This window comes from Mesoplodon bidens (assembly GCF_964165515.1).
Source record: "Mesoplodon bidens genome assembly, chromosome: 5".
Lineage (NCBI taxonomy): Eukaryota > Metazoa > Chordata > Mammalia > Artiodactyla > Ziphiidae > Mesoplodon > Mesoplodon bidens.
Window position 1 is genome coordinate 19,118,273 of NC_138161.1, and position 20,947 is coordinate 19,139,219.

Here is a 20,947-nt window from a genome sequence, read left to right on the forward strand (position 1 = left end):
TTATTTGTCAAGTCTTACATTTCCCCTACTTTCCAGAACTTCAGTATAAACAAAAGAAAGTGATTATATTAACTCTTTTTTAAAAACGGGTTTGGATGACACACATCTGAAGGAAAATAACGCAGAAAGAACAGAAGAAAAGGCCTGGCAAAGATATAAAAATCAAATGCCATGAAGTACATTATTGAGTCCCTAATGGTAGGTAGGTAGGTAGGTAGATGATAGATTGATTGATTGATAGATGATAGATAGACAAATAGAGAGATGATGATGATGATGATGATGATGAATTTAGATAGATAGATAGGCAGATAGGTAGATAAACAATGAAGAAGGATCTGAGTTTCTTGATAACAGAAATATGCCAAAAGATGCATGTAGAAAGAAGTTGTGGAACTGTAAAAATATCATCATTTAAAACTATTATAAGAAAAATTTAGAACAAGATTAATCAATTGATGCTAAATTTGGGGACACATTGCTGAGGAACAGGATATTTGCATACTCTCCACCTGTCTACCTCCAGATTTCTCATTAGTTACAAGGAGAATAATAGTAACTACGTAGTGGAGATACCAGACAACATCTTGACGAGGAAGTAAAAATTAATATCAACAAAGAGGGACAGACGTACATCTTGCACCTTTGGGTGTTACTTTGAAGATCATACAATTTCATGTGTGTAGTGTTCTGGCTGGAAGCTCATAGCCTGAATCTTAACATGAGAAATTATCTGACAAACCCAAGATGAGGAACATTCTATAAAATAGCTGGCTTGTATTCTTTAAAATCTCTTGGAAATATTTCATTAAGAAACCAAGGGGCTTCCCCGGTGGTGCAGTGGTTAAGAATCCACCTGCCAATGCAGGGGACACGGGTTCAAGGACTGGGCCGGGAAGATCCCACATGAGTGGAGCAATTAAGGCTGTGCACCACAATTACTGAGCCTGTGCTCTACAGCCCGCGAGCCACAACTACTGAAGTTGCATGCCACAACTATTGAAGCCCATGTGCCTAGAGCCCATGCTCTGCAACAAAAGAAGCCACTGCAATGAGAAGCGCGCACACCACAACGAAGAGTAGCCCCTGCTCACCACAACTAGAGAAAGCCCGTGTGCAGCAATGAAGACCCAACGCAGCCAAAAGTAAATAAATAAATTTATTTAAAAAAAAAAAAAGGAATCCAAACTCCATTTGCATCACTGAATTCACAATTGAGGGCAACAATATTAGTATATATACTGAACATGAAAAGACTCAGGCAGTCAAAGGATTTGGTGATATGAGGATGGTCTCTTCTGATTGTATCTATTTTCTTAGTGAAATAAGAAGTAAGTCTTAGGCTGCAAGTGGCTTGAGGAGGTCTTTGTAGCTAAGGAGAAAGAAAAAACCATGAAACAGTAATCTCAGAGAATGGAGGGGTGTGAAATGCCTAATGCACAATTTCCAAGCAATGCCAAGGGCCTCCACACTTAAGAATATGGTCATGCATTTGAAGTGAGATGAGTCAGCATGACTGTGCATTTTGCTCTAAGCATATTAAGCTCCTAGATACAGATCTGGGGTAGCCAAAATGCTGGACTGGAACTTTGTCAAGCAATGGGGAGAGAAAGAGATGAGAAAGTTGATGATAGATGCACAGGAATAATTTTTGTGATGGACCATAAATCTAAGCTGAATGAAGAAAGACATGAAGACAGGAAAGAGGTGACATCAGTTTAAATTATTTTTTTTAATGCCATCAGTAAATCAGAAATCCAGGTGAGGTCCAAGATGTATTGGGATGTATATTCTAGAAAGATAAGTGGGTGGTCATGTTTACAAAATGGTACCATAATTGGTTACAGTAAGGATGAGAAAAAGATTTTTGAAGGCAAAAGGCCCAAAGGACTGAGAGGCAGGGTTACATGTGTTAAAAACGGATTAAAGAAGACAATTTAGGTGATGCAAACTTCATGAATCAAAAAGTCTTCATGGGGAGAACAGTAAAATGGACAGAAGGCAGGAAGCTTTTATAAGGTGAAGAATAAAGAACGAAGAAGAGAAAAATAGAAACTATCTGATTGGCTGGGGCCACAGAGGCAGCCTTGTTTGGGGTGAGAAGGAACCAGGAAGTTAAGTATAGAGCCCAGAGTTGGCTTGGCGTTTGGGGATTAGTTGACTGGATATACTGAGTTTCTCATCAAGCGGAGCTTTTTAATGACGTGAAAGTAACCTAAGCTTCAGTTTGCTGATGTGGCAACCCAGGCAAGAGTGGCTCCTTCTTGGAGCTAGAAATTTATTTCAGCAAGTGGAAGTTGAAATCACCTAGAATGATAACAGAAGTCATGATGCAGAGAAGAGTAATGGGCTTGATACTAAAACTTCAGTAAGTGAGGGCTTCCCTGGTGACACAGTGGTTGGGAGTCTGCCTGCCGATGCAGGGTACACGGGTTCGTGCCCCGGTCCGGGAAGATCCCACATGCCACGGAGCGGCTGGGCCCATGAGCCATGGCCGCTAAGCCTGCGTGTCCGGAGCCTGTGCTCCGCAACGGGAGAGGCCACAGCAGTGAGAGGCCCACGTACCACACACAAATAAAAAAGCTTCAATAAGTGAGATTTTGGGGTAGAGAGAACCACAGCTATGGATAACAAGGAGGAGTAGAGAGTAGCAGAATTTCATGGCATATGCTACAAAAGAGCTCAGGTTTTTGTTTTTTAACTTAATTTTATATTGGAATATAATTGATTAATAATATGTTAGTTTCAGGTGTACAGCAAAGTGATTCAGTTATACATTACATGTATCTATTCTTTTTCAAATTCTTTTCCCATTTAGATTGTTACAGAATACTGAGCAGAGTTCCCTGTGCTATACAGTAGGTCCTTGTTGGTTATCTATTTTAAATTAGCAGTGTTTACATGTCAATCCCAAACTCCCTGTCTATCCCTTCCCCCCACCCTTCCCCCCTGGTAACCATAAGTTCTTTTGGATGGACTTAGAGATTGTCATACTGATTGAAGTAAGTCAGAGAAAGAGAAATATCATATGATATCGCTGATATGTGGAATCTAAAAAGAAATGGTACAAATAAACTTATTTACAAAACAGAAACAGACTTACAGACTTCAAGCTCAGGTTTTTAAAGAGGGAAATTAGTTGTTTAAAAATGGCTGAATCACAGGGAACATCCTGCATACCTCCTGGTCCCATAAAATGTAGGATGTGGGAGAAAAAGGGTAGCTCTGATTTAATAGTGCTGCAGAGGAAGCTGTCCTCTCATGGAAAACCAGATTTTAATTAAATTAGAAAGGTGAAGCAAATGTTCCCTTTCACTCCCTGAGATAACTGTCTCATGTATTCTTCTCTCTTCTCAAAGCTCGAAAAAAACCCTCAGCCTTTCTCTCTCTCAGCAGATAATTTCTCAGCCGATGTTACTTCTCTGAGCAAACAGACACAATAGGGGGAGAACTTCCTTATATTCCGAGCTGGGGTAACATGTAAAGGGATGAAAAGAGGGTGAGGGTACAAAAGGCTTTTCTGATGACAGACTTTGTGTTCCACTGAGCACAGTGAAGAGGGTGGGGAAAGTTGGGCAAATTAATTAGATTAGATATGTAAAGCCTTCCAGAGCTAAAGATCTACACTGAAGGGTGCTCTAGGAGTTTGTCCTTCTCATGCTGACAGAGGGATGTAAACGTGACAGGACGTGTCCTGATGTTATCTGAGAGGAAGGGGGACGTTAGGTTCTAATGATGTCACCCCTTCCGGAGGTGCACCTCAGGTCATTGTAGAGGAAGAGACGGGCAGGGCCGTGCTGTGTGATGAGGGGCAGGCAGTGGAGGACCTGCCAGGAGCTCTGTGGGCCTCTGCTCTGAGTGGGGTTCAGGTGAATTGTGAGTAGTGGGGTTTGGGGGAGGGTGACGAGAAGGTTTGTTCCTAGTAATAATGTTAGAAGTTGGCCTTTTTTTTTTTCTGGAGTAAAATTGCTTTACAATGTTGTGTTAGTTTCTGCTGCACAGTGAAGTGAATCAGCCATATGCATACACACATCCCCTCCCTCTTGGACCTCCCTCCTTCACCCTCCATTCCACCCATCTAGGTCATCACGGAGCACCGAGCTGAGCTCCCTGTGCTATACAGCAGGTTCCCACTAGCTATCTATTTTACACATGGCAGTGTATTTATGTCAAACCTAATCTCCCAATTCATCCCACCCTCCCCTTCCTCCCCATGTCCACATGTCCGTTCTCTACATCTACGTCTCTATTCCTGCCCTGCAAATAGGTTCGTCTGTGCCATTTTTCTAGATTCCACATATATGCGTTAGTGTACGATATTTGTTTTTCTCTTTCTGACTTAACTTCACTCTGTATGACAGACTCTAGGTTCATCCACATCAGTTTCCTTAAATAACTAAAAATAGAACTATCATATGACCCAGAAATCCCACTACTGGGCATATACCCTGAGAAAACCATAATTCCAAAAGATACATGTACCTCAATGTTCATTGCAGCACTATTTACAATAGCCAGGACATGGAATCAACCTAAATGTCCATCGACAGATGAATGGATAAAGAAGACGTGGTACATATATACAATGGAATATTACCCAGCCATAAAGAGAAATGAAATTGGGTCATTTGTAGAAGTTGTCTTTTAAAATAAGTCATGAGTGATAGAAGTGTCAGCTAAGGCTAAGATGTGTTAAAAGATAAACTGAGGCATATTAAAATCTTGAAGAGTTTATTTGAGCAAAAATGGGGCAGCACCAAACCCAAAGTGTGGTTAGGGGGTCCCTGCCTTATACAGAGGAAGCATGGAAGCAACAAAAGGAAATTATTTGATTTCCTTTAACTTAAAGCCTAGTTGGCTGTTTGTGATTGGTTGTCCTTAGCGTTTTTATTTCATAACTTTGAGGCACTTGCAGCTTAGATTTTGGTTTGCTTACATAGACAGCACCTCAGTCTAATAACCTCCTTGTTTAATTAATTTAACAGGTGGTAATCATATTGCAATATATAAGTGTATCAAATCAGTACATTGTACCCCTTGAACTTACACAATGTTATGTCAGTTGTACCTCAACTGAAAAAGTAAATTTTAAAAAAAATGTTAAAAAATAAGTCATGAAATTTCACCTGTTCTATCAAATAGTAAAACCATTGAAAATCAATAATAATTCCAATCAGGTGTTTCTGGTAAAAAAAAAGATACGCCTTGGTAATTGGAACAGAACAAGTGATTAAAATTTCACAAACTCTAAAGGAGAGATAACGAAACAATGTGAAAAGTGAGGATTAAGAGGCAACACTTCAATACTTTGGCTTAATCAAAATTTAAAACTTAGAAAAAATAGGATTTCCCTGGTGGCGCAGTGGTTGAGAGTCCGCCTGCTGATGCAGGGGGCACAGGTTCTTGCCCCAGTCCAGGAGGATCCCACATGCCGTGGAGCGGCTGGGCCCGTGAGCCATGGCCACTGAGCCTGTGCGTCCAGAGCCTGTGCTCTGCAATGGGAGAGGCCACAACAGTGAGAGGCCCGCGTACCGCAAAAATAAATAAATAAATAAATAAAACTTAGAAAAAATAAACTCTGATGTAAAATAACAGATGTAAGGAAGCACCACATCTATAAATTTACATGGAAAAACTCAAAAATAGATTGGTTATGAACCAGGTATCTGAAAGACAAATGTTTAAACTTGGAAACAATACAGAAGAGATAAAAAGGATGAAGAACCCACATATATTTTCTTAGATACAAGTTTTAAACTTCAGGATGTCAATAAGGTAAAAATACCATAGCTAATCATTTTGGCAAAGTTATTTTTAGAAAGGTATAGAAAAGATAAATAACTTTGTATACATATTTATATCTTGTTATCTTAATTGTATCTTAATTCTAATTAAGATCCCAGTTTGTAAATTATGAGCCCAAAACAAACAAAAAAAATTACACAATATGAATTACAAATAATAAACAAGACGTAAAACTATCAAAGAAATGTAAAATTAAGGGATATTTTAATAGTGAAATTTTTTCACTATTATATTACCAAAATATTAAATGATAGCCAGTTAGTTGATCCCTGGAATTTTATTCTAAAAAACTAAATCAAAGTAATAAAAAGTCTATATGTAGAAAGACATTTGTCACTCCAATATTTATAATAATAAAAAATTGCTAATCTCAAAATAAGTGAATGGTAAGTGGAATAATGTACAGCTGTTAACAATAGAGTTCATGAAGAACATGTAGTGAATGAAAAAGACTGTTACAATACACAGTGAAAAAGCATAGACTATTTTACATGACTACAAGGATATAAAAACACAAGTGACTAGAAGGGAGTATATAAAGATATTGTTTGTTAAATTGTAGTGACAGAATTATGGATGATTTTCCTCTGTTTCCACATTTTCTAAAATAATGTTGTACAATTTTTATTACACCATGTAGCTTCCCTTTACATTTGTTTTAGAGATGTTATCCTGAGTGGGTAAAAAAACATTAACTTCCTCCTATGAATTTCATAGCATCCCTAAATTTTGCAAAATTCTACACAACTACATTGACATACATGATAAATGACATATTTGCCCTACTTAAGTCAGAGAATTAGAATTATTGGTTATGAAAGAATTTCAAAAGCACCATATCTCCAGCTGCATCCATGTATCTTTTAAAGATGATTTGACATTTAAGAGAGAACAAAACCTCTTAGGATTAATCAGGAATTCTAAAATCGATACCCTGAAAAGTTTACTTCCTAGTGAAACATTTTTATCTGTAAGAAAGAAAGATAGGGGAGTCCACAGTTACACCATTATTATTTCAAAATGTCTTCCTGCAGCTGGTACTATAAAAGATGTGCCGTGTTTATTTCACGATGGATATAGTCCTCCAAATACCACTCTTCAGCATTATATTATCACCTTATCAAAATACAAAGGCTATCTGAATGAAAGAACACTGTTTCATATCTTAGATTTTCACGCTCAACAGGCAGCTGTATAAACCATAGGGAATCTCCCAGAAATGTCCTCCAGCAGTTTTTATGCAGATGGAAAAATATAAATGCTTTGTTACTGAAGCATAAAGACACACCACAGCCTCATGACAGAGAAGGATGCAGAGTCAATCTGTAGAATCATCTGGTGTGTGCTTCTCAAGTGGGAGGCAAGGAAAAGCTTCATCATAAAAAACAGCTTAGAACCCACATGTTTATGAGAAACAGTTCAATGGGAATCCAGCTGTAACTTCCTGTTTTACATGGAGGTTGCATTTCTTGCCTTGGATAAAGTTTATTATAAATCTCTTTGTCTCAGTCCTCTCGGATATAATGAAGCAAAGGAGTAGGCATAATGCAGAGGGAATGTGTGTTTAGACTCTGGCAGGAGTTATTCCATTTTGTTGTAGAAAACAAAGCTTGGAATAGGCCAGCATCCCCGGGTCTAAAGCAGCCATGGAGAAGCTGCCTTCTTCACAGATCTGTGTCCTCTGCTCTGAGCCCTTGGCTTGCTCAGCCCACAAGAGACTTGCAAAGCCTTTGCTCACCAGAGCATCCCTCAGTGGACATCACACCCAGTTCTGTGTCTCCATCTTTCTCTTGTGTCAGGTGCCTCAATTCTGCTTCTTCACATCCCTAAGTACAGGCAGATCAGTAAATGGTTTAAATCATCAAGCTCCTGGTAGAGAGAGCCAAGTTAAAGAGATACAGATTGGAAAAGAATCTAAAAAAGAGTGGGTATATGTATAACTGATTCATTTTGCTGTACAGCAGAAACCAACACAGCACTGTAAATCAACTATACTCCAATACAAATTAATTTTAAAAATTTTTTTAAATAAAGAGATTCAGAAGAAACTTTGTGTTTGCATATAGGGTGAAACCCTCTGTTTATACATGCATATTGACCAGAATACTGTCATAATCTTATTGGTAAGAGTACAGTTTAGAAGACGTTTTAGAAATCAGTTTGTTGAAATGTTGCTTGTTCTTTTCTTCCATTATAGAAGTAAAAGCTTGGCTGTTTATTTGCATTATTATAACACTAGTCTTGTGGTTTAGGCTACATTCACAGTAAGCAATTAAGACATGTCAATTTCCAACTAGAATCACGATCTTGATGATAAATCAACTACTGGAAAATCATCAGAGGGGTTGCTGAGAGGTTGCTCAGATGTTGTTGAGTGATTTGGTTCTTGAAGACATGGAGTGCTCAAGGAGTACCTCTCTTCAAACCCTGGAGATGGGATGGAGAGCACTACAAAATAGATGTCTATATATAGTCATAACAAATGTATTAAATGTGATTTTAAAACACACTGACATATAATAGTACAATAAAAAATTAAAGACACTTTTTCTAATAAGATTTAGAAAACTAAATACTCCATCCTCATTTCTAAACCTGTTTGTCCTCCTTTTTTTTTTTTTTTCTTATTTCTGTAATGGGTCCGTGACCCTCCAAGTTACAGGAGTCCAGTACCAGGTACCCAATACCTTGACACCTTCTTACTCTCGACCCCTTTTCCACCTACCCAGTCATCACTTAAGCACTCAGCTGCTCAAGGGCTCCTATAATCCCCACCACCAAATTCCATGAGTCCCTTATCATCCCTCACATATGCTACTACATCATCTCACCTGTTCTTTGCTCCACCTGAATCCATACTGCCGAGAGTCACCTTCCTAAAGCATATTCACTAGCATATTCAAAAAATCTCTGATGCCTGCATATCACACACTCCTTATGTGATATTCAAAGTGCAATGTCCATGTAGCCTATCTTACACCCAATAGTTTGTACCTCCCACTCCCTGACCCCTATGTTATACAACACGGGAATATAGCCAATATTTTGTAATAAGTGTAAATGGAGTTTAACCTTTAAAAATTATATGAAAAAAAAAAATTGGAGGGCTGTGCCACACAGCATGAAGGATCTTATTTCCCTGACCAGGGGTGGAACCCATGCCCCCTGCACTGGAAACACGGAGTCTTAACCACTGGACTGCTAGGGAAGTCCATAAAAGTGTATGAAATTTTTTTAAAAATTAAATTAAATTCGATTTTTTTTTTTTTTTTTTTTTTTTTTTTTGCAGTATGCAGGCCTCTCACTGTTGTAGCCTCTCCCGTTGCGGAGCATAGGCTCCGGATGCGCAGGCTCAGCGGCCATGGCTCATGGGACCAGCCGCTCTGTGGCATGTGGGATCTTCCCGGACCGGGGCATGAATCCGTGTCCCCTGCATCAGCAGGCGGACTCTCAACCACTGCGCCACCAGGGAAGCCCTAGAAATTTCTTTTGAATTTTATTTTATTTATCTTTTTATACAGCAGGTTCTTATTAGTTATCCATTTAAATTAGAATTTTGTAAAAGCCCACCATGATGGTGATACAATCAGATTCCTCAACATCTTTTCCCGTTTCTCTCCTCCATGTATTTTTGGCTTTAAACAAAAGTTCTTTCTTGCTTTGGTGCTTTTGCTCAAACTTTAATCATCCTTTAGCTCCTTCTCTAACTGTCCCTTCTACATCATCTTTCCAAGAAACTTGCCCTAAGCCACCAATTCTAAATACTTTAGCCAATGGCACCACTTTTTATAGCACTTGCCCTTTCATACGTGTGTGTCGCCAGCCTGATAAAACTATGACTATTGAAAGCAAAACTTATGTCCTCCCCCAAAGTACCCAGTCTAGTGGCTCAAATATAGTGGACACTCAATTATTGCTAAATGACTGATGCCCTTCTCCTTTTCTTTTCCAGTGGCACCACCCCCCTACAGTTACGACCATGAGATGGAACACTGTGCAGACTTGCCCCCTCCATACTCCCCGACCCCAGCACAGCGTTCTCCACCTCCTCCATATCCTGGAAATTCAAGGAAGTAATCCTTCTCCCAGAACAGAATATGTGCCAATCAGAGATCGTGCCCACAATAAAATGTCTCTACTCAGAAACAGACAGGAAAGGATTGCCCTAAGGAATACCCTTTGGGGTTAGACAATATGTCAAGTGGAATGTCCAGGCTAAGAGAAGACATTCAGGGTTTCTACCTTACTCAGAGCTGATCCCATCTGAGGTATTATGTTGGGTTCAGTGGGACCACATTTGAAGAGTTCTACTGATCAACAAAAGCACACTCAGAGAAGAGTAATGGATAGACAAAACATCGGAAATTCATGTTGCTTAAGGAACAAATGAAGGAAATTGCAATACTGATCCTGAAAAAGAGAAGATTTATGTAAGACAAGAGGATAACCTGGACTACATAAGGAAACAAATATACTCTGTAGCTTTAAAAGTCAGAACTAGAATTGTTCAGTCTTTTTGTTCATCAACAAATGCAGATCGAGTGCCTGAAAGCCTACTCTGTGCCTTATATTGTTGGAAACACTAGATGGAAGTTACAGGAAGAGAACTTTGGTTTTAGTATAAGAAAGGGCTGCTGAAGCTTTCATATTGACTAGATTGCTTTGTGAAGCTCCTTATCACCAAGACTCCAAACAGAACCTGGCTGACTACCTGGGAGAGACATGTTTGAGAAGGGAGAGCTAAGTTAAATGGTAGATGGGTTCAATGGGCCCCCAAAGCTCTGCTCATATTTTAGACAGATGTGAGGTGAATTTCTATGCCATCAAGAATGAAAATAACAGAGATAGTTGAATCTATCTAATTTGAGACTTAAAACAATCAAAAGGACTTAACAGCTGCTTGAAGCCAAGAACTCTTCAATGCTAGATACTGCCACCTAAAAATCATCTGATTTTATTTAGTGTATTATGATAAAGGTTATTCCAACTGTGAAAAAAATTTACCAAGTTTCACAAGCAACAAATACTTCATTTCAGATTAAAAGATGAGAAGCCAGAATCCTTGGGATTTTACATCAGGGAGTACAATTTCAGAACTTGACCAGGAAGATATACAAAAGTTTACAAAAAGAAGAGGGAAAAATGAAGTTTGGATTCTGTTCTGTGTAACTCCACTCACATGCAGCTTAGACAAATTTCTATTTTTCTTGTAATATTTTAATAATCTATTCTCTTGAAAAAGTTATACAGTTAATGGAAAAGTAAGATATTGACATCAAACTGTTACCTTTTGTCAAAATCCATATTTTATGAAGTGCCTACCTTTAGGTGTAAAAGTTTTTAATAAATAATTCTAATATGCCATACTTTGCTGCCAGTGACCTTAATTAACATTTCTATTTTTATGAGGGTCCTTTCATGTATTTAAAATTGTACATTGAGAAACTATTGGGAATAGATGATTATATTTGCTTGTCACTTTTCAATTAAATCTAAAATGTTTAATCCAACATCATCAGCACAATTCAGTGAAATCCCAAAATGATGCTAAGGATTTTTCTGAATAAAACAACCAAAATAAATGTCTTAAAGTAAAAGTTATAGTTCAGGAACTCAGTAGTTGTAGTTGGGAAACTCAGTAGCTCATATAAGTAGCATATTTTACTTTCAAATACATTGATCTGACTGAAATACCGTCTAACTGCCAGTGAAATCTAGAAGCTAGATTTGTTTGGAATGACTTGCTTGATTTTTAGGCACTGGTGATTTTCTTGCTTATGAAGCCAGAAAGCATTCAAGCATTTCAGTCCATCCTAGTAACTGAGATTTTAGCACAATTTTAGCAGTGCATATGCTTTAATTTATCTCCCTTCTGCAAGTGCGATCAGACCCAATTACACTGTAGCTACACAACTCAAAGTGCCAGAGCCTCTGTGACATTCAGAATGATGTTTCCCAATGCACTTAAGAGAAAATGGAGAGGAAAAGTGCAGCAGAAATTGAATTCTCATCATCTTCACTGTCAATAAATGTTTATTGTGCATACCTTCTCTGTTCTGCAAACATGACCCACATAGGAGCTATTACAATCCACACCATCTCTCTTCTTTCAGTTTTTTTATGGCCTCCCTTAAAGCATATCACAAACCCACACACCTACAACAGATGAGTATTTTTACTATTTGTATTTAGTGTCACAATCGCGTAAATGTGCACAATATCAGTATAGACTTTTGGAGTTCACTGATTATTTTCATAGATGACACATCTTGGGGGGAAATAGTATATGATGTGAAAGCTTTGAATTATGGTTATTTAAAAACTAATGTATTTGCTATGTCCAAAGTGTTTATAATAAGCAATAAAATGAAATAACAGATTATAAAAGAGTTATATTTTAAATTGTCTTGAGTCTATTTTGTTTCACTCTCCATCTCTGCAGGTTTAGCCTCGTTCTCCTGTACAGGAAACATGGGACTGGAGCCAGATAAACTTTGTTTTGAATCCTGTCTCCTGCCTGTATGATGATTTGAGGCAGGCCACTTCATCTCTCTAAAATTCAACTTTCTGCTCTGGAAAATGTAAATAATAGAATCGACTTCATCAGGTTTTGTGAAAATTGGATGACTACACATAACATTCTACATATTGTGCCTGGCATGTAGAAAATGTTCTATCAATATTAGCCAAAAATAAATTAACAAAAGAATAACATAAGAATGACAGCCTCTAGAACTGTGCTATCTAACACGAGTCACCAGCTACATATGATTATTTCAATTTAAATGAAATTAAATGAAATTAAAGGCAAAAGTTATTTCCTCAGTCTCACTAGCCACATTTCAAATGCTACATAATCTCATGAGGTCAGTGGCTACCTTATTGGGCAGTGCTGCTCTAGAAAATCCTCTTTGCAAAATGCAAAGAGGTAGCAGGAAGGAGTTGAATAAAAAAACCACTATAATCACCTTGTCCAGGAGAAACTGTGGACTTTGTCAGTTAACTGTGATGTCCTTCACAAATGTGTGAGGCCATTGCTCTGGAAGTAAGGTGGTGATCTGCAGGAAAAGGAGACCCGTGAGCAATGAGAGACCCGCGAGCAATGAGAGACCCGCCCACAATATCATCAGGACCAGGGATGAGGGAGCTACTGCAAGAACTAGAAGGCTGATGGTAGAGAAGAGACCCCAGACCTGGCCCAAGAATCAGTGAGACGGGGCCACAGCCTGTGCTGAGTCTAATCAGTTCTGCAGCTACCCTGCTCAGTTCTAGAATCCATTACACGGACATCCAGGGCCACCCATGTTCCTAAGATGTAGCACTGAGGTGGACTCCTTCATTGCTTCATCATCTTGTTCTCACCACCAAATGAAAGCAGCACTCACCATGCATCCACTTACTCCCAACTTGTCCATGTTCAGCCAAACCCATTTTGCCAGCTTTTGGCTGTAGGTCAGACTAGATTGAGCCCATCAAATAATGGAACTCTGGGTGCTCTTATTTTATTTTTTAACTTAATTTAAACAACCCAACACCAGCATGCTAAAGCTACATGATCACCTTACTCATCACCACAAAGACTTCTAAGGACCGTCAGATCCTCAGTCAGAACCTGCTTGAAATGTGCAGTTTTTATTTTCTAATTACAGGCCCAAGCTGCAGGGAACATGGCTGAACTTGTGTAAGTTCAGTGCTTTTCTGTGTAGCCCCACTGTGTGTCATGGTCCAGTCCAAAGTATGTCAGAAAGGAAAGTGACATAAGTAGCTTGAAAAAAAAGATCTATAGGTGATTCTGATTTCCACCCTAACCTCAACCATACCACTGCCTCCTATGACTGGTTAATGCAGAGGAAAAAACAAAGGCTTCAGAGTAAGATTCTACTTTCTCTCATCTCTGTTACCTTCTGAGTTATGTGTTCTGAGCCAAATAACTGAGTTTCCATAACCTCAGTTTTGTCCAAAATATATCTGTGACTAACACCACCCTTGCCAGGATGTTGCAATGATTAAAAACAGTATAGGTAGGACATCAGTCACAAAGATTCTATGTAGGTTGGTGACACAAATATGCATACCTAATTCTTTTTCCAACCTTTGTGCCCCCAATCCCAGGCCTTACCACTTTTATAAGCAGGTGTAACAGTTATCCATCATTGTGTAACAAATTACCCCAAAACTTGGTGGCTTGAAACAACAACATTTATTATCTCGGTTTCTATAGGTCCAGAATCTGGAGGTCGCTTAGCTGGTCCTCCACCTCAGGGACTCTCACAGGCTGCAGTCACGTCAGTGTGCAACAGAGGAAAGATCCGTCTCCAAGCTCACTCACACGTATGGTCGTTGACAGGAGTCTGTTCCTTGCAGGCTTTTGGACTGAGGGCCTCATTTACTCACTGGCTGTTGGTTACCCCTATTCTTTACCATATGGGCCTCTCCTTAGGGCAACTCAAAAATATGTCAGCTTGCTTCCCCAGTGCAAGCCAGCAAGCAGAGCCATAGAGTGAAAGAACCTGGTAGCAAAACATAGTGCTAGCCAGAGATGAGTCACAGACTTAAAACCTAATCTTGGAAGTGATATCCCATCACTTTTGCCATGTCCTATTCCTTAGAATCAGATCCCTAGGTCCACTCTGTACAAAAGAGGAGGGGATTACACAAAGGTGCAAATACCAGGAGGTGAGAACATTCTTGGTAGTCAGCCTACCAGGAGCCATCTTGGTAGTCAGCCTACCAGAGCAAGGATAGTTCATCTCATTCCCTATAAATTCATTATTTGGAGTTTATAGGCAATCTTACCTCTAACAAGAATGTGCCAACTCAGCAGCTGAAAGAATACCAGGGCCATGCTTGGCTGTGATAAATTGCTTTTAGTGACCTGTCAGGGCTAGAATGGAGCCAGCAACAGAGGCCCATGCTAACTGGGTAACTGCTGCATTCCTAAGGAATATTGAAAGGAGACACTACATTTGCATTTTTCATGAACTTCATTTACAACTGTACTAAAGTCCATCACATTTTGACAGGGAATGAAGTACAACACATACCACATACCTTCTGGACAAGTCTTAACGTGGTACCAGTTCTAACCTCTGTTTCAACTTTGTTCCAAAATATTTAATCTTCATCAAGAAAAGAATTCCAAGACAAGTTTCCAGATGACTGTTCAGTGGATCAAGTTACTACCTAACCTAATCCTGAATACCTTCACTAAAAATGGAAAAGAAACCCAACGAATGTTTGGAACTGCAGAAACATGTGCTGGGAATGTTTGCCTTCTCTGAATTCATTACGAAATAACTGGTTTAAAACAATGATGCACAGGGGCTTCCCTGGTGGGGCAGTGGTGGAGAGTCCGCCTGCTGATGCAGGTGACGTGGGTTCGTGCCCCAGTCTGGAAAGATCCCATATGCCGTGGAGTGGCTGGGCCCGTGAGCCATGGCCACTGAGCCTGCGCGTCCAGAGCTGGTGCTCCGCAACAGGAGAGACCACAGAAGTGAGAGGTCCGCATACTGCAAAAAAAACCCAAAAACAGAAAACAAAGAAACAATGATGCACAGTTAGACCCTTCGATTCCTATTTCTGCTCTGCTCCCCCTCTGATACCCCAGTCGTGAGGAGCTTTTGAGTGTCTACCACCTGCCATTTCTTAGGGAAGAGGAGGCAGGGAATCACCTTCTGAATCACGTTTGGTAGTGAGTGATAAGTGAATAAGTGATCTCTTATTGTTTCCATGGCCTAAAAGATCGATAATTTTTTCTCGTTAAAATCCAAAGAGAACCAAGGGATCTGATTTCCCCATTTTTGTACCTTGAAGTCAATGGCTTCATTATCACACATCTTGCGTATTATCTTCTCTGTTAACTGGGAACAATTTGAAAGCAGTTCAGAGGAATGAAACTGTTGAAGTTCAAGTTCTTCTGTTTTGCCTGTGAAAATGCACTTGGAGACCCACCCCCTGGGTCTCACCACCACGTGAACACACAAGACAAACTCCCTCGCTTCCTTGCCTGGGGATAGGCCTCTCACTTCTGTAAAACCCCTGCTCTTCTTTCCAGATGTAGCTAAAGGGCTTATACTCTGAGAATTCTGATCATTCCTCCAATCAGAACTAACTGAGTCCCACCTCTGCCCCTTGTTGTGCCTATCTTTGTACTCCAAGGACTATCTCTTGGACATCTGTCATCCCCAGGTGGTCACTCTATGATATTTGAAATATGAAATAGATGATTGAATATATTAGGTCAGCAAATAATATTTGGCATTAAAGAAAGTTAAAATAACTTTAAGAATGAAAGGAAGAGAGTTTATAGTGAGTAGCATATTCTAAAAGGGGTCCATAATCCAAGATATGGGTCAGGGAACTGGGAAAAAGGCTATAGTTGTGTGGTTTTTAATTATGATGCATGTCAATCCAGATAAAGCTGGATTGTGTTTTTAAGCACAAGTTAACACATGTTGGCTAAGGTAAATGCACACGCTAATCCTCACTGACTCAGTCAAAACAAGACAACATGCTAGTTTGGGAGAGGCACTTTCATAATTCTTCAGATTAAAATTGAGCTTCTCATTTTTTCCATAAGGAAAATACCAACCAAATATCAGAAAAGAATGACCTCATAAATCACATTTCCATAGAATGGATCCTAATGTAATGTAGATTTCAGAAGCATTGTCCAAAGGATCCACTAAGGGCAGTTTTACTAAAATATGATGCCATTGTTTTCATATTACCATTCCTTCAAGGTATGTTGGAAAACCACTGAGTATTCTGAAATGAGACAAAAAAGACCAAAACTGCTGGAAACGGGTAATAAAATGGCTACCAACTTTTGTGCTATTACTATTTTAATATGTACAGAGAGCAATAGAGTGTTTATCCAATCCTGTAAAGCAATAATACCATTGTAAAAAAGATTGATTCTCAATGGAATCCTCCCTAAAAATATCTAACTTTAAATCATAATAATAACAATTGTTTGGGGGGGTGTTGGTGTCAGGCACTGTTGTAAGCACTTTACATTTAATTACATTTAAGCTTCCAGTCCCATGAGACCATGGTATTAAAATTATCCCCATTTTGCAGGAACTGTAGATACATCACTTCACAGTCCTAAAAACTATCTTTCAGTGACAATAAACTTTTAATGCTGCAAAGAAATATATCCATATTTACATTTTGCTTGTAAGAGCTACCCATGGCAATCTTGGAGCTGATCATAGAAGCTGCCTTTTCATGGCTTGAGTTCTAAGTGGATGATTGTACATGTTTGAACAATCACGATGACTCATATCCTTCACTTGGTCCATCTGTTGCAATTCATCATTTAGTCTCTATTGGTTCCAGTTCTTATATACACTGTGGCTGAAATAGAGAGTGACAGGACCCTTTCATTTCTGATACAGCACCTGGTCCCAGCAGATACTTTCACTCAGTTATCTCCCAGGTCATGACTTTTCACCTGTACAGAAACCACTATGAATTTTCAGTGGATGCTCTATATTTTCTTTTGACCAGACAAGGAATGAGTCAATATTTATGGAAAAGGGATAAAGGAAGGAGACATCTGCAAAACGATGTGAACTTTTAGTTGCTTTTGAAGGGATAGTCATAAATATTGGTAAGAATGAATAAAAACTATAAAAATTGGTGTCTACATTGTACACATCTCATATTTTTATGGAATTGGTTGTTGGTTTTCTGTTGTGCATTTTTTTAGAAACTCGAGAGCTCTACAGAATTTTAAAAGAAAAAATACATATAAGCAAGAAAATATTAAAGGATAGTAATAATATGTTAGAATAGTTAGGGAAGGACTTTTAAATGATAAAAAAGCAATAGTAGCCTTCCAGATCATTCAGCATAAACAGCAGAGTTCTATACCTATCAAAAAATACAAGTTTTGCCCAGCACACAGCTGTCTATACATGAATGTCAAAATTAAAGTATTTATGAAATCTGTGCTTCTCCAGGCCATACTAATCTAATAAATGATATTTCTCCATCTTGGGCCTCATTTGCTACTGTAGAACTTCCACACTCCTGCAAAGTACAACTTATAATTATATTTGGGAGTAGCCAGAGGATATTTCTTATGGCCTTTCAGTTACCAGGTTGCATCTTCCAGTTTCTTTTTCTCCAGCTTCCTTTTACGGATGTAATTGGCTAGACATTTGCCAACCACTAGATTACATGAAGGTCACATGGCACTGCCATGCTGCTGACAACCCCTGTTAAGATCTGTGAATTGGTTTGCTGTGCCCAGACACCAGGATTCCTTCCAGGAGCTGCTATGTCACAGTATCACTGCCCACTATTGCAGTGGCTGAGCTATCATGAAGAATAACACCGGGGGCTGTGTCCACCTCCAGATGCTGTTGAAAACTATTGGCCTCAGGTGCCATTAGAGTTAGGACACACACATCCTGAGGCCTGGGCCACTAGAGTTCCCTCTGTTCTCTCCCTCCATCAACAAGCCAAGAAAATGTTGCACTATGAGATAAATGGGAAAACACTTCTTTTTCTTTTACTGAAGACTTTAGGGTCAAAGCAGCAATACTTCATGTTCCCAGTATCTCAGGGGTTATTTTGTGAAAATAGATCTTTCAGTTTTGACCTCACATCATTTCCTCTCCCTCAAACTTAGACATTGATCTATAAGGAAATGACAAATTTTAGACAAATTCTAGTGATAGACACAGTGATTTTTTTTTTTTTTTTTTTTTTTTTTGCGGTACGTGGGCCTCTCACTGTTGTGGGCTCTCCCGTTGTGGAGCACAGGCTCCGGACGTGCAGGCTCAGCAGCCATGGCTCACGTACCCAGCTGCTCCGTGGCATGTGGGATCTTCCCAGGCCGGTGCACGAACTCGTGTCCTCTGCATCGGCAGGTGGACTCTCAACCACTGCGCCACCAGGGAAGCCCCACAGAGGATTTTTAGGGCAGTGAAACACTGTATGATACCATAATGATGGTTACAGGTCATTATACATTTGTCAAAGCCCCTAAATGTACAACACCAAGAGTGAACCCTAAGGTAAAGTACGGACTCTGGGTGACAATGATGTGTCAACACAAGCAACAAATGTACCATTTTGGGGTGGGATTTTGATAGTGGGAGAGGCTGTGCTCGTGTAGGGCCTGGGAATATATGGGAAATCTCAGTACCCGCCCCTTGATTTTGCTGTGAACCTAAAACTGCTCTAAAAAATAGTCTATTCTTTAAAGCCTTTTATAAAGAGACAAATCAACAATTCAGTAAACAAGGAGGAGACAAGTACTGCTATCTGGACCTACCTTTACTGATAGGCCTTCATTCGTTCAACAGATGTTGATTGCACACCTACTATGTGACAGTCACAACTCTAGGTGCTGGGGATTTAGTAGGGAACAAAAACTCCCTGGAGCTTCATTCTAATGGGGGAGAAGGACAGAATAAATAAATACATAAATAAATAAGTAAATAGTGTGTCAACTGTGGAAAAGCTCTGAAGAAAATAAGCAAGGTCAAAGAAGAGAGGACAGAGTTGGGTAGCAAAAGGTTTTTTTTCTGGTAGGAAGATCAGGGGACTCTTGATTCAATGCCATTTAAGTAGAAAACGTAAAGTAGTGAGGCACTGAGGCTTGCAAATATCTAGGGCAAGCGTGTACCAGGAAAAGGGAACAGCAAAAACTAAGAGTCTGGGATGGGAGAACACTCAACCCATTTGGGGCAGAGCCAGGAGGCCATTGTGGCTGGAACAGAGGGAACAAAAGGGAGATGAGGTCACATGAGTACCAGAACAGATAGGGGAAAGCCTTGTCAGCCATGGTAAAGATTCTGGATTTCATTCTGCGTGAAATGAGAAGTCACTGGAAGACTATGAGGCATATAATGTTACTAGAATGTGAGTGTTCAATTCAAATGGCAAAATGGTATGATATACATTCGCTGTAATATTTAACACTTGTATATTGCTCTTCAGATTTCAAAGTGCTTTCATCTGCATGACTGCATTTGTATCCTCCCAGGGGTGTTTAACGGGAAAGTGTGAGGAAGAGCTGTGAAATAAAGATATATATGGGTTAAGGCAAATATGCAAATACACAGCCTGAGACCGTTTGGAATTAGGCCATGGTTATCTGTCTCTTCATAGCATGGTTTTCTTTATCAGGACAGCCCTTCCTTTAGCACATCCTTAATGGATATTTGTAGACTGTAGAAGATAAAGAAAATTTTGGGAATTGGGTCACTGCCATGGATCTTGAGGGGGCGGGGTTGTTGAGTAGCAGTTGGGAGTAGCTTACAGACAGGTGGTACTGGAATAAAATTAGGAGTACTTCAAAGTGGGGAGTTATGGTTCCTTGAAATTTTTTCAACCCCAAAATGTCCCCTAATGCCTGGAGAATACTGGTCAAGCTCTATCCAGCCCTTCTTAGCCTATCCATCAGAGGCACATCCAGAGATAAAACTTCCCAGCACAAGATGAGGTGTGAAAAGTTCATTTTCATTTTAAAAAGCCTGTAGGTCTTCCCTCTGAAATGTTCTGTCGCCCTGTTTGTAGTTTCCTGGACTGGAAAATCTGGTTCTTCACGTGGTTCTACCTATACTTCCTGATGTTTATTATCTCTATAGTACACAAAAATACACAGTCAATTTCATTCTTTTTTGGCCGCTGGGTATGTACAAGAAGGGTTGTGTCAGATAATTAGAAGTATGAGGACTGGTAAGTCCTTGGTTTTTGTAAATGTTCTTATGGACAGTTTTACCACTTTTTTTTTTTTTGACAGAACTGACATGTAACATAGGGCCTTTTACTTCCTAAAGGTATTGTAATTTATGAAGTGTATTTAATATCTTTTATGCATGCTTTGGGCAGATATGAAGAATGGGAAATATTATTTTACTGTACTTCCCCTCTAAAATGAATTTAAGAAGTGTGTATACTTTTGAAAGTAAAAAATTTAGTTTATTGCTATGAATATTTAATAGTCTACATTTCCTATGATGAGTAATTTGATGTGTGTGTGTGTGTGATGCTCATTTAAGCATGGATAATAGCAAATGGATATGCAGGTGATGTCTAAATCCAGAGAATCCATCATATATTTATGAATATAAATCATTTTTCATCCCCCAATTAGTCCATTACAAAATAAAATTTACAA

At 39.2% G+C, this 20,947-nt stretch overlaps 1 protein-coding gene across 1 annotated transcript in view; it reads left to right on the forward strand.

Moving 5' to 3' along the window:
• Positions 1-12,283, forward strand: part of CYYR1 (cysteine and tyrosine rich 1) — a 107,558-nt gene extending 95,275 nt beyond the window's left edge. The window contains exon 4 of the mRNA XM_081235730.1: positions 9,758-12,283. Within this exon, the coding sequence (XP_081091856.1) occupies positions 9,758-9,882 (125 nt within the window). The 3' untranslated portion in view covers positions 9,883-12,283. The remainder of the gene's footprint in view (positions 1-9,757) is intronic.
• Positions 12,284-20,947: the final 8,664 nt, after the last annotated feature.